The sequence below is a fragment of the Orussus abietinus genome, unplaced genomic scaffold (assembly GCF_000612105.2).
Source record: "Orussus abietinus isolate OABI.00-Male unplaced genomic scaffold, Oabi_2.0 scaffold160, whole genome shotgun sequence".
Taxonomy (NCBI): domain Eukaryota; kingdom Metazoa; phylum Arthropoda; class Insecta; order Hymenoptera; family Orussidae; genus Orussus; species Orussus abietinus.
In genome coordinates this window covers 192,874-207,865 of record NW_019394352.1, presented here as the reverse complement: position 1 = coordinate 207,865, position 14,992 = coordinate 192,874, and the positions used below count along the sequence as shown (strand labels likewise).

The window sequence follows — 14,992 nt, the reverse complement described above, 5'->3', positions numbered from 1 at the left end:
CAGAAAAAGCATTCAAGCCCACCACCATCCAATTAAATCGTATATAACCTTAATTATTCAATTGTTCACACCCGTAGCATAGTTACTCCTGAAATCTCTTGTTCCGAGGCATAAATAAAGGCGATGTGAAAGTGGAATCTGGGGAGTCACTCGTTCGCGAAAGTATTCTCCGAATCGGGTGTACCAATTCGTTTCAAATTTCACCACACGAATAAGGAGACCCTAAGGTAGGTCCTGAGACTCGTGAATTTCATTTTTTATAAAAAAAATTTTGAAAATCACTATAAACTAATTATCTTAAAATTGTAATTTCATGGGCGTCGGGGCCTTCCTTATAGCTTATATATTAACATTGTAAGGTTTAAAACTATTCGGTACACCCAGATCGGAGATAAGTTTAATAAACGAGATCTCTTTGATGCCACTTTCATATCGCCTTAAAGAGACTGCTACCAAAAGGTGATGCAACACCTAAGAAAGCGAAGATGTGCATATCGGCACATGTATCGTTTAGTATAATGGAGTGCGGCCATATCTCGGCGGTTACATTATTTTCTTAAGTATACACCAAAATTGAATCATCACCTCTTTACATTATCCTAAACGATACTTGTTAGACGATTTCCCCAATTTTTCGTGTGGTGTTGCAATTTTTCTGGCGAGTGATGCATGTCCATCGACGGACGGTTGGCAGGCCTGGATACCGACAGACGTATCGGACTCTTATCACAGTACGGTATTACCGTAGTACGAAGCTCCGGGGGGTCTCGGTACGCGAATTTTCTCGCGAAGGAAGCAGGGAAGGCACGATCTAGGTACGCACGCAGCTGCGTAATGCATTCGGTACAGTGTCACAAGAATCCCTAGGGAATTTTTCGACACGAGCCGCCACTTTTCGTAGACCTCGCCCTCGACGAGTTCCGGTTGCCGAGTTGAGGATATTTGGGGAATATCTACCATGATGCAAAGTAGACAAGTCATGCTACCACGTGGCTCTTTTGACAGATGAACTATTAGTGTAAAAAGAGGCTATTAGATTACAGGTAAAAGTACTTTAATACGAGAAATAAAGGACGCGTGCGGAACACAGTGTACATCCAAAATGTCGCCACTACCCGATCAATGAAAATATACTGCCAGATAGAAAGTAAATTTAAAAGTGACGACATAAATATCTGTATAAATAGTACGTTTCGTGTTCCCCCCGTTTTGTAATGATCTTAGCGAGCAGTCTTGAAAACAATTAATTTGTTTTGATACTTGCAAATGAATCGCGGCCATATTGCAATATGGCGGCGGTTCGGAAGGCGTAGAAAGAGGCAAAAAGACCTCCGTGGGAGAATATCATGTCTTCTTTACATCATGGAATTTACCTCATTGCAGGGTACGGCGCGGTCTGAAAACCTCGTGTTGGATTCACGCGAGTTAAGTGTATTTGCAGTGACTATAGTTTAACCGACGTTACTGAAATTTTGATTCGACCATACCCCATGAATGTCTTCGTCCATTACAACGGTTTCGGTCTGCAAAGAAAATGAAAAATCAATACATATCTATCAGTGTATGTTAAAGTGTACGGCGTTTCTTAACAGCAACGGGTTATTTATCGAAAATTAAAATCCTGGAGGGGCATGTCTAGAGTAAAAACACGATCAGCTGAGGTCCATGAACTTGTTTGAGACTCTACCGCATGTACTGAGGCATGCAACAAATTCGCCATCATGTTTAAATTGCAACTGCCTTAAGTTAAAATCAATTACACCGATTGAGCGTGCCGTCGCCATTAATGTAATGGTGTACTTGATCGTGTTTCTTCCGAATCGATTGAGTATCTGCTTAGAACGAGTCTTACAACATTGTCTATACCACCCAGACAGGCTTGTAAAGTCTGCTGGACCGAAGGCAGTAAAACTTTTTTCGAATGGCTATTGACAGTATTATTACTAAAATAAATTAATCCTCGCTAATTGGATACGCGTTCCACTCAGTTAACGACTTATGAGAATCCAACACGAGGCTTGCAACAATATCAGCCCGGAAGTCGGCGAGTACATGCAAGCTTTACGGCAATGGGGACCAACCGCGTGCTCCTTGGCGGAAATTTAAGAGCAACGTGGGATAACTCCGTCCATGCTTATAAATTAAATGTCGAGTGGTTGTATATTTATATTTAGCTGCGAAACGAGAGCACGATCTACTCTTTCTGGGCTTAAAAACACACACGACGTTACTCCACGCTGGTCTCTAATTGAAACGTGCTCCTCCATTCGGAGCACGTCTTCGACAGTTCCACCTCGCATCGGAGTCAGGGTTGCCAACGTTTCTCCCCAGACAAAAACTTGATACTTTTCTCAGCCTCATTCACTAAAAAGCTCCGGATGTTTTAAGCTTATTTGGTCTTCTATCGAATTCTTCGGCAGAAAGTCTCCCTGCGAAATGAACGAGACTCGATGTTACAACGCACGACTCTAATTTTTATTATGAGAATAATTTTTTTTTAAGAGCCTAAAAGAGTAAATAAATAACAAGGAACGAAATCCTTGGTTAGAAACACGGAGAAATGGAGACAAATATTTTCTGCCAACAATAACAAACGGTAGATTATATTCTTATGCTAGGGCCACTCGAGCGTCGAAAGTAACGTGCGTTTCAACGGACGTTATATTTTCACAGAGGCGACGCACGTTATTCTTGTGTAGATCATAATAGATCATAATACAATTTCGGCGGACGGTACGTCGTTTTTGACTCTCATATAGCCCCAGCCTTAATATTAATTTCATATTTCGTGATAACAATAGTGTGCATTCCGCGGGAAACTTAAGGCAATAAGAAGACGAAGAGAGACGAATAAAAGAGCCCAGAAGGAGAACTAAAAGCAGTGAGAGTGTTTCCACGAAACTCATGGGGTCTTTCGCAGCCCTGCTCGAGGAGGACGCCGATCGCGGCCTAATCTTAACCTACAAATCCCCTTCTTTCCTCTCCCAGGACGAAGGGAGTGCTCAACAAAGGGTGCTCGGATGGCGAGCACTTCACCTCTGCATAAGGCCAGTTTCCACCGAGTCCCTAATCTGGCCGACCCTGTTATCACGCCCATGGTTGCACCCTGCCTTCCCTTATCATGGTCTCTCCGGTCGCACTCAAGGGACTCCCGGAGACGAGAGGGTTCCTTGCACGCACCGTGTTAAGCTAAAGAGAACGGTGCTGGACTAGATTGAACTTTCGCGTAAAAGACCCGCGTCTCCCCGATGAAGCTCCTCTTCGAACGACGCTCCGTAGCCGCTTCCAGGACATGGATCCAGGATCTGCTCTTCTAGGAGCAGAGTATCCCAAGTCCCGTCAAGTGGCATCGCATCTCCTCCGGAGTATAACGCGAGACTCGCACCAGGTCCCTCGAGCTCCCTCGGAACCCTCCAGGACGAAGCGGTCCAACCGCGAAGTCCAGGCTGAAACCGGAGTCCGCTAACCCGGAGATCACCTGCAAGGTGCTAGGAGCACCTCCAGCCAGCACGGGCACGAGGTCACCTCCTGCCGGGAGTACTTCGGACCCCAGCCCTTGGCGAAGCTGATGCGGACGGAGTTGACGTCGACCGGGCCCGAGGCGAAGCCCGAGGTCGCCGACGACCCCGTGCCATGGTATGGACCCTGGCGGATTTTGGACCGGTCGAAAATGTTCAAACAGAAACCTGGGGGCACCCGATACACCAATAATGTCCGCGACTCCGGGTCGTCCAGGGTTGGCGAGTTCACGAAGATCGGGCTCTCCGACCTGTTGTACGCCCACACGCCGTCCGCTTCCTGGCTAAGCATCAGACCTGGGAACGAATTTCTAGATTAGAGCACTGCTGTATTTTCCTCTATTCTTCTTTTTGCATTCGTAGTAAAATTCTGTAGTCGCGACAAAATACCGAAGTATATATGCTACACTTTGATAGTCGTTAACTTTGCTTACCAAGCCCGATTTTGCTGCGCGTCCTTTGTACGGCAGGCGGCGCCGTGTGGTTTTCCGCTAGAGTCGCCAAGCAGAGGCCGTCGCCGTCGTGTAAAGAGTCGAAGACGTTCACCGTCGACGGTTCGACGGGGTAAAGTCGTCCGACCCTGCCACCCAGTTCCCAATACGCCAAGGTGCACCACTCCTTCTGCCCGGCCTCACCTGCAACCATACGATCGTGTTTATTTTCTAAACTCTCGCTACAAAAGAATCATGACAAACATTTTGACAACAATGAACCTTAAGGTGATGTCAAAGTGGCGTCAAAGGTCTTATTTAAGAAACTTTCCTCTAAGCCGGGTACGTCCTTCAAAACATTACAACATGAATATGAAGGCTATCAGGAAGGTCCTGACACCTATAAAATTAAATGTATGTATTAAAAATGTTTATAAACAAATTTCGAAAAAATTGAAATTTTAGGGGTGTCAGGATATCCCTTATAGCCGCTATATTCACGTTGTAAAATTTGAAACGATTCGGTACGTCCAATCTGGAGAAAAGTGTCATTAGCGAGACTCCTTGAATGTCTGTTTCACATTACCTTAAGGTGTTACGAAAGGGTCATTCTATACACTTTAAAATGCACCAATATTTGTAACTTTTCTCCAAACTAGGTACACCAAATCATTTGAAACTTTAACACGTGATTATGGAGGCTCTAAGGAAGAACGCGATGCTCGTGAAAGTTCCTTTTTCAAGAAAATATGTTTATTTACTCCAGACTAGAACCAAGAATACATTTTTTTTTTTTTTTAATGAAATTTCATGAGCACCACATTCTTCCTTAGGACCTTCATAATCATGTGCCGAAGTTTCAAATGATTCGGTGTTTGGAGAAGATTTATAAATATTTTGACGTTTTGGTATATGGCTTTTATGTAATACCTTAAGGTGAATAAAGAAACGCGGGCGGATCGAACTCCGGACATCGGGAAGTAGGAAAAGCCTTAGCCGACAACCCGGCGCCACGACCGTATACGATCGATCCATTGCCCGAAATCGATCGTCGCCGACGGAGGCTATGATAACGCGATATCGTCGACATTGCGAGTTGGCGTGCGTGCAAGTAGCACACCCTTGATATTTGAAGGCCGCTGGGGATCGACCGCAAGCCGCCGGGCCTTCCGATCCGAAATAAATGAGCCTCTTATCCGCACTCGATAAAGGGTTAATCGCGATAACGCCTCGAGTGGATTCCCCACCGACCGTGGCGGTCACTCAAACCCATCTCAAGGCTTATCCTACGGTACGATTACCAGATTTTCATGAAAGGGATCGCCAAGAATAGAGAATTCCATCATCAAGGTCCTACAACAAAAGTGTACAGCCTCCATTTTCAAAAAACTCCGTACAGCTAAATTTTCGATAGCGTCCCTTGACAAATCAAGATGGCGGTAGCGCATTTACAGTTTATAGGTCTTTAATGGATAGGCATTCATTTATACATTAGTTTAATGAAACCATAAAGGGATCGCCAAGAATAGAAAATTCCATTATCTAAGTTCTACGACAATAGTGTACAACCTCCAATTTCAATAAACTCCGTACAGCTAAATTTTCGATAACGTCCCTTGATGATTCAAGATGGCGGCAAGCATCTCCACATCTATAATGGACAGGCATCCATTTATCTGTTCGTTTAATGGTGCCATTCGTCGCGTCTCCTACAATATTTCCCCGATTCGTCTTTTTCTAGCTTCAAGAATTCCCAGTGTCCCAAAATACGCGAACGGGACTATATAAAGCGGTTGCGAAAGCCGCAAACTCCAATCGAACGACGCATTATCATCGGTGGGAAGAGGTTCAAAATAAGATCGTTTATTTCCTTTTGGAGAGCGACCTTTTCCAAGGCGAACCTAACCCTACTCGGCGTTCCCTCGAGTACCGTTCCCAAAACAAAATGTCAGTCCCGACTTGTATTTTTCCCGTATCGACTGGGAATTTCCTCGTGCCGGAAGCGCTCGAATTTGTGAGGCACGCTTCGATGCACGTCCCGAGAACGTAAACGTCACCACGAAACGATCGAAAAGCGGAGTCGCCAATGGCGTGTGTCATGGCGTCGCCGGTCGGGCCATCGTCTTGGCCGTGGAGTGCGCGACGTAGAGGGGGGCCCGCTTCCACCAGATAAAAATAGATATTACGAGTTTACCACGGCGCCAAGATTGCGGAGTATCGCGACGATTACGTCATCGGTAGTAGCGCGCGCGCCCGGCTCGAGCAAGGACGGCCGTCGCGTCGCCGGAGACGCCGTCGGCGTCGCCCTCGCTGTCGCCTCCCTGGAGAGCGTCGCGTCTCGTCCTTACAATGGCCATTCCGTCCGCGAGCGACGTCCTCTCCCCCGCCGTCGGTCGGCCTTATTTACGACGGCTGTCGGCGACGCCAGCGCCGCGTCGCCGCCGCGCACTGCGTAATATTCAGCGCCAGCCCCGGCATTACCGGCGCGGCACGTAAACACGCCGTAAAGGTGCCACGGCAGACGGCGCCGAATCGAACTATTTTAAACGACGGCCCTATTCCTGGCCCACTTCGGAAAAATTCCCGGAATCGTCCGCCGCGACGAGCCGCGACCGGCGACACAGAGATGGCGCCTCGCGCGATAATGGAACGCCGAGCAATGTCTCTCGCACCTCTCGGAAACGACCGAGGAATTTCTGGCCCTATTTCCGATTGAAGCTGTTTTTTATACTTTCGCTGATCTTTATATACGTTTCATTAAGTGTTGACTCCCGTATAACGCGGTTAATACGTTACACGCTGTATGAATTCGCGTTATAGTAAATCGTGCTGTATGGACATTTTTCTCGTATAACGCGGATAATGTGTCTTGTTATTTGGCGCGTTATACGAGAAGAGATTATAACTGATGAGGTTATGCATTTGAACTAGTTTTTGCACACTAAGGTGTTTTTATAGTTGAAGTAGAGCTGGAATAATGGAATTTCCATTTCAGAGGGACATTCGCGAAGGATCACACAGGGTGTCTACTCGGCAAACTCACGTCTTTAATTTAGTCTACGATGACAGAAAAACGATGCTGCCCTCTTAGAGACTACTTTAGCATCAGGTATGCAATTTAGTATGCAATTCCGATATCTCTCTTTCGCTTAATCCTGATATTTCGAAATTTAAGCATATACATTCCCGCATAAGCGAGAAGTAAAAATCATTGGACAGGTATTTAACGTTTAGATGAATTTTTCATATCCCGAAGAATTTAGTGCCGTAATCTTCCCTACACAGCGAGCGCACCTATAAAACTGACGTTTCTAACCATCATAAATCGCTAATGACGATTGATACATCTACCGTACCGAATGCCGCACCTTTTCTTGCAATAATAATTCCACTGGTATGGAATGCGCAAAACATGACGTAGTTATTCACTTATTAGTGCATGAAACGTAACATCTTTTAATATTCTAGATCGCGAGGCAAAGAAACTGTTTGAATATTCGCGCGTAATGAGCCGTAGTATCGCCCTCTGCGTACAGATGGCGTTGTTATCGCTCTCGGATCGAATTTACGACTTCTAATCGTCGTCCAACTTCTTCCGAAGCATATATATGGTAAATAGGTACGAGCAAGTTCGTGCTTTGTAAACACGTCGGAAAAATACCGCCGATACCGACCGCTGCGGCCGAGACCCGGAAGTTCCTCCGGAACCACGTAGTCGCGTCGCCGCAACGGAAACGCGCCAACAGGGCGGCGGGCTTCCAGACGAGGAAAAATCACCAGAGACGCGGATTCGCCGAAGCGATCCTCATAAATCATCCACGTCGGGGTAGACTCGTAGGGGGGGTTAAATAATGGCGGGCAATAAATTGCACGGCTCAAAAATTGAATTTCGCTGACCGTGGCCGGCTTACGCGACCAGAATTGATAAATCGACCTGTTTCGGCAATTTTCGCGAGGCAATAACACATCCCACGATATAATCACGGCGAATGAGCAATTTAGAAAAGTGCCTTCCAAGAAGGCTTCGCAAAAGTCTAACATTAGAATTTCCTCAAATTTCAAAATATTTCGAGCGAACCTGAGACAAAGGTAGGTGACAGTCTTCATTTACGATCCACTTATCGTTTCGTGATTTATGCTACTGCGTACCACGTCTCACCAAGTTTTGAAAGTTAGTCGTGATTCCCCTGCCTTGTAAACGTTTATCGTCATCAATAATTTGCGCAAATAGCATCTCAGAATAATCCAGAAATTTATTTCGCTCTTTGCTGTTTAAGAATCGATGCTCTATTTTCAAACTTATTTGTCCGTTATGCCCATGCCATGTACCATTTCAAAGCACAAACATTGCTCTACATTCTAATAGCAATTCTGTATTAAGTATTAATTTTTACTTAGACTATTTACTTAAGGATGAAAATTAAACAAATTCGGGAGATATTCCTGTTCGAATTCAAAATGGCGGCTGTGGGGTCACAATACCCAGGAACCGTTAACGAAGGCAGAGTTCCCAATACTTCGTAGCCAGTAATTGTTAAATTTAAAACGTTACATTATTGCCAAAATGTGTAGCGACGTTTGTGATTTAAAATGGCACGTGACATAAAGGAGAAACAACTTTATTTGAGAAGGAAGCGTCAATTTTTAAACTGGAAAAACTCAAAAACTTTCTGGACAATTTAGTACCGCGGAACGTGCAGTTCCGCCGATGGAAGCGCCGCCAAGCGGCGCCGAGTGGAAGGACACGGAGCGCCGGGAGTGCCAATGTGTTTTCCCAGTTGGGTCAAACACCCCGTGCTTAGATAAGGTTCCCAACCTTGGCACGGTCGAGCCGTAACTGAGCGATGCCACGTAGGTGCACATACGCGCATGCGCGCGCGCACGTCCCAAGTGACGCCGATACGGGAGATACGAGTTAAGGGTTGCGAAAGGTCACGCGCTGCCCTCTGAGAAATCCACATAGAATCCGACCTGGACCAGATTTTTCCTGGATCCCGTAATAACAGACATGGGGTCATTTACACCGACCATAATTAGCATAATACCTCTCGATTATCGTTCATTATTCTCCAATTAAGAAAATTCACAAAAAGAAAAAATTAAGCTAACCGTGATTAACACCCACTGTTCAGTGACCACCCAAAAGCGTGCGATTAACTGTAATTACGCAGTAATTACTCGATTAAAGATTTTAAATGAAATGTTGGCGCAACCGGCCCTTAATCAAGGATGACTTAACGCGTGATTAGAGCTAATCGATTTCGGGTGGCTATTCAACAATGGATCTTAATCATCGGTTAACCTAATTCTTGACGACGCGACCCGAGTTTCATTAATCCGAGGTTTACTAATCGCAGTTAAAAAGTTTTAATATTTTCGCTTGAAGCGCAGTTTATGCCTTTAATATAATTCCTTTTTTTTTTCGTTTTCAAATATGCAGACGAAGGTGTCTGACGAGCCTTCGTGTGTTCAAGATCGCAGACTTACATGTGTTATTATCTCTGCGAAAGACACTTGAATTCGCCTATCTTGAACATCAGACCCCAGAATTTCCCGAAGTCTGGACGACTGTTGAGCTTCCAATGCACGTTCTGCTTATCTGGACCTTCGTTCCTGCTTAAAATTCATGCCCTCGCGTATGCCCAGACGTTGGAGACAAGATCGAGTTGAAGGATACACGCATCCCAGGAAATTTGTATAAAATCTGGACTGGAGATTGGAAGACAGAGCAGCACTTAGGTACCATCACCCCCAATGGCTACCTATTATACAACCCCGAAGAATCAGATAATTTTATTCTCTAAACATAATCTACCTCCTCCAGATAACGATATCTGTGCGTCAAATCAGATGCTATTTGCTCGAGCATGAGCGAAAAAGAAATATCTTTCAACGAAGTATCCTAATTTAGCGATTGGCGGATAAAGCGATAAGGATCTCCCACTGGCGGTCTATTTAATATAGATTTTTTTTAATAGGTTTTCTATTATCAGGTGGTTCATCCGAATGGGAATTCTATGTACAAATTCTCATACATCGCGAAAATGCGTGTACCCTTAAAAGTATTCAAAAGATCTATACACGTATATTACATTAAGGCGTGATATATGGAATATAATAATTTGATGCTATCTATACATTTTTAATGTACAACAATAATCGCGCAAACGATCTGAGGTAAATGGTCAAACGTTAGGAAATTCATTGGCAATTTCAATGTCGGCAAATTTAAAACTTGCGAATTTCAAGCAGAAGTGTCACAAAAGCTCTTTAAAAATTGTTCAATCGCGACTTTAAAACAAGAGCGTTCGCAAAAGCTCTTTAAAAGTTACTCAATTCCGACTCGCGACTTTCAAGCAAAAATGTGGACAAGTTGTTGCGAAAGCTCTTTAAAAATTACTCAATTGCGATTTGCGACTTTCAAGCAAAAATTGTTGCAAAAGTTCTTTAAAAATTACTCAATTGCGATTTGCGACTTTCAAGCAAAAATGTGGACAAGTTGTTGCGAAAGCTCTTTAAAAATTACTCAATTGCGATTTGCGACTTTCAAGCAAAAATGTCGACAAGTTGTTGCAAAAGCTCTTATAAAATCGCCCAGGGTGACCCTTTGTACAGACGGACCACAGACGGGGCCGTTGTCGGACGTGACCTCTGTCCTTCAAACGGCCTTTCTACGGCCTTTCTATGGCAGCGCATTCCGCTGTGTAGGTAAATACGTGCCGTGCGTACCGCGTACGCGGCCTCGCCATGGCTGAACGTGCGTGCACGCTGCACGCACTGCAAGAGAGACGGATAGAGCGGAGAGAAGCCGAAAGTGGGCTGACGAGGTGACGCGGAATGGTTCCGAAAAACATATCCTCGAGCCATGACGTAAAAAAGACAAGGAGATGTGTTTATGGTGCAGCCATGGTATATTTCCAAAAGGTAGCCACGTTTGCCAACCAACCGATAACACTTTTATTATACTGCAAAATGGCGGCGCTCTGGAAGGCGCGGAATTAGTGAAAAATAAGACCTCCGTGGGAACACACCTTGTCTCCTTTACATCGTACCCTCAAACCACAGTTCCACATTTCGTACGAGCGATTGAAAACGATTTCGAAATTGACAATGCCTGGATATTCGGTAAAATCATATACATACCGGAGAAAAAGAGAGAAAACATTGCTACATGTTTTTTATTATACTTCTTTTAAATTTATTATCTATTTTCATCGGTTGGTTAGCAAGCATGGCTGTATTTTGGAAATGCACCATGCTTGATCCATATCGTTAATGTACTATGCTTGATCCGTCGAAAATAGTGCTCGTTAGCACATTTTCTCAACTTGACGTAATGAATAAATTTATTCCGTATTTTCATTAGTTAATTATCAAGCACGACTGCGTATTAGGTCCGTCGAAAGTAGCGCTCGGCAGCACACCTTATCTCCTCAGCGTCACGAATGTCGGCAAAATATCGTCGGAAAGTGATAAAAACGTAAAGCGTTAATCGTTTCACCTTTAGCGGTAAGATTTTGAAGGGGTGCATCCATGTACGTGGATCGTAGTCGAGATTCAGTGGCGCCACGAGGGAATTTTTTAACCGCCGCTTTTGGTCTACCTTCGGCGTCCATATTGGAAGTGTGCACGCGCCTAGCAACAAAACTGGCATCGGCCATAATCCCATGTAAGTATCGGGAGCACGTCAGTAACGAGTACGACATACCGAACGAATTGTCGCGCCCGTCCCCGACTTTTAAGATATCAATTAAATTCCCTCCCGGATTTGCTCGGCGATCCACTCCTGCCCTCGAGTGTGTACATACATATATCCCGAGCGAGTGTTTCATACATATTTGCGTATCCTTATAAATACATATCGTACATACGTCCTCGACGTACATACCCGCGGCATAAGTATGGGCACGTAAGTCTCCCCGCGTATGTACGGGTGGCTATGCATATACATCGGATGTATAAATTTCGTACGTGTAGACGCGTGTACGCAAATACGTACGAAACGGCGATATCTGCTCGGCGGGAAAGAGCGATAGGAGTGGATGGCGAGTTTAGCCGAACGCTGTTGCCTGCGATAAGAAGACGCTCGTAGCTACTCGTAGTCAGCAGCATTTCAGGCGAGAGGGAAAAGACAAGTAATGACGGACGACAGGCAGAAGGGGACCCGCAAAGTCTGGTGATTCCTAAAAATGGCATGTTGGAATTCCGTCCCACTAAAGTCTTATCTTTTACGTAATCGTTATAAGCGGACCACTGTAAACGCGCTTCAATTTGCATATGGCATACCTTCCACTGAATTATAGAACAAATCATTAATACATAGTCGAAGTTTCTTCAAGATGCAATGTTTCGAGATTTTGTGCACAATTGCGCTCGAGATTTTGACGCACGAGTATAGGAACTTCAGTTTGTGTATATTGTAAATCTCGAAACATTTTGTAGAGTAATTTTTTTTATTAAGTACAGGTAACGCAATTGTATGCACTTTACGGAAAGCGCGTTGTAGTGCATTTATTAACAATTGTCTCGATCTCTTCTCTCGTTTTACCGTTTCGTTTGAGATTTTCAATACTTTTGTACGAATTTGCATGTAGAAATGGTGTTCTCTGAAATGCGGATGGCATTTGAAAGTGTTTCAAATATAGAAATATCTTCAACGGTGTACCTGATTTGGATGTCGTTTCTTAAGGTGAGATAGAAGCGAATGGACGTTAAAATTCCAGCACCACTAATTATGAACTACAAGAAGGATCTACACGTGTTCCGGTCAGATATACAGGGATGGAAGACGAGAGATACCGTCGATTAAAGTCCATGCTCCAAGATGCCTATCTTTCAATTTCCCGGATCCCCGATTACATTCACCGAAAATATTATATTATATATTATATATAAAATGACCCTTTTGTATCACCTTAACCCTTTCAGTGCCGGCCGAAGTTGTTAGCACTGGTAAAGTAACGATACATCGTTCTTCGGCACTAAAAGGGTTAAGGTCCTAAAACACATGAAATTTCATCGCCACTTTGACATCACCTTGAAATAAATTACGAATATACCCTCTTTGTTGTACATTTTATCATTTTCCCTTAATATAATACATCGGTCGAACAGCGTTCTACTGGCTCCTCGATTCGTTTAAATAGTGGTATGGTAGGTGTGTGGCAATCTCCAATCGATATTTATCCATATCAGGGGACAGTTTTAAAATCGCTCGTGGCTTTCGAGCGACAAAATGCGCGCGTACCTATGCCCTTTACCCCCTTGCGCTGCGTTTCCCGTCCACCCGCGCAGCGCACACCTACGCGTTGACGCTTTGTAATGGCAGAATAAAAGATGGCCCGACGCCAGTGAAGGCGCCACATACCAGGCGCCGCCTAACCTCTCTCGGCGGCCGCCGCCGCCAGTCTGCCTCGGCGCCCCTCCCCTCCCCGGCGCCGTCCTCCGCGCGGCCCTGCCTGCCGGGCATTCCCCCCTCCCCGCCCGCCCGCCCTCGCCTACCGCCGGCAAAGGCGGACCGGCTACGTCGGTAACTGTCGGTAACTCTCGGCAACTCTCGGCAACTTGCGGTAACTTACGGTAACTTGCAGTAATTTTCGCCAACCTCGGCGCAAATTACCGACTTACGGTGACCGCGTGACTGTGGAATTGTTGGGCAGTTCCATAAGCACGCGGATGAACTTTTAAAGGCTCAAAAATATACTTCTTTGCAACAAAAATAACCATGTATTCTGTGGTTAAGAATAGGTTAAGATGGTATGGAAAGGTCATTCTGTATTTATGAGGTCCTAAGAACGTGGTGCTCATAAAATTTCACTAAAAAAAACGTGTCCTTGGTTCTACTCTAGGATAAATACAAACTTTTTTTTATGAAATTTTATTAACATCACGTTCTTCCAGAGAGCCCTCATAATCACATGCTGAAGGTCCAAATAATTCGGTGCACCCAGTTTGAAGGAAAGTTTTATATACATGTATAAAATCACCCTTTCATATCACCTTAATAATGCATGCAATTCATCACTTCCTGCCACCTACCCGGCGGTTTATTTAATATTCGTACCTTCTTCGGGCCCATTTCTAATCATTGCTCGGAAAGAAAAAAAGATTTGGAGAAATTATCGATAAGTTGCCAGAAATTTCTCATCGTTCTTGACGTAACTTACCGCGTTTAGAGTTCCACTCCTGGACATCAGTCTAGCGCCGGCCGGCGCTGCGCGACGCCGCGACGCCACCATGCCGGTCATGCCGGTCGCGCCGTCTCGACGTTGCCGGCCAGCAGCCGACATATATATGGACACATAAATATATAAATATATGTATATATATATATATATGTCCATACATAATGCACACATACCCCCTGGACGTGCAGGCACATTGTCCATTCTCGGACCAAATTCAACAAGTCATTTCAAGCAAAACCAACACCCTCGTATTGTTACCATCCACGAAGCCATAATTCACCAACCACGACCACTCCCACGGTTACACGAACCTCCGAGACTACCCCATAGAGAACAAATATACCTAGGTCCAATTATACCGGACAGAGAAAATACCCAATAAACACGCGGTAGTCTAGAAGTAGGACACGATATTTCATTGTTAATCGTATAAAGTATATCGCAAGAAATCATGCCTCGCACGTTCCAATAGCCGCCTTATCCGTGTCGAACCCAACATTGACATTACACATATTTTACGATTTTATATAAATCATAAGCGAGTACATATGTTCAACGCGGTTCTTGAAAAAAAAAAAAAAAAAAACAGATTCCGAAAAGTTCCGAAAGAAAAAAGAAACAATCGTTGGTTATACTCTCGATTATTGGTAAGAACGTTACGTTAAGATGCAGGATTTTTCATGGGAGATCGTCGTCTTTCTATGGACATATTTATCGTGGAGGGTAAAATCGCGTGGATAAAAGTTTATATTTTATGTATAAGGTTAAGATACGTTTGCGTACGTGAATTCTGCATTCCGCTATTTCGCGCCCACTGTGTGTTCATTAAAAGAAGTTAGAAACGAGTAATTTAGCG

At 44.5% G+C, this 14,992-nt stretch overlaps 1 protein-coding gene across 1 annotated transcript in view; it reads right to left on the bottom strand.

The window, feature by feature from the left end:
- Nucleotides 1-320: 320 nt before the first annotated feature.
- Nucleotides 321-14,992, bottom strand: part of LOC105702867 (mothers against decapentaplegic homolog 6) — a 43,971-nt gene continuing 29,299 nt past the window's right edge. Inside the window, exons 4-5 of the mRNA XM_012430788.1 lie at nt 3,953-4,153; nt 321-3,815 (exon numbers count right to left, since the gene is read on the bottom strand). Of these exons, the coding sequence (XP_012286211.1) occupies nt 3,475-3,815; nt 3,953-4,153 (542 nt within the window). The 3' untranslated portion in view covers nt 321-3,474. The remainder of the gene's footprint in view (nt 3,816-3,952; nt 4,154-14,992) is intronic.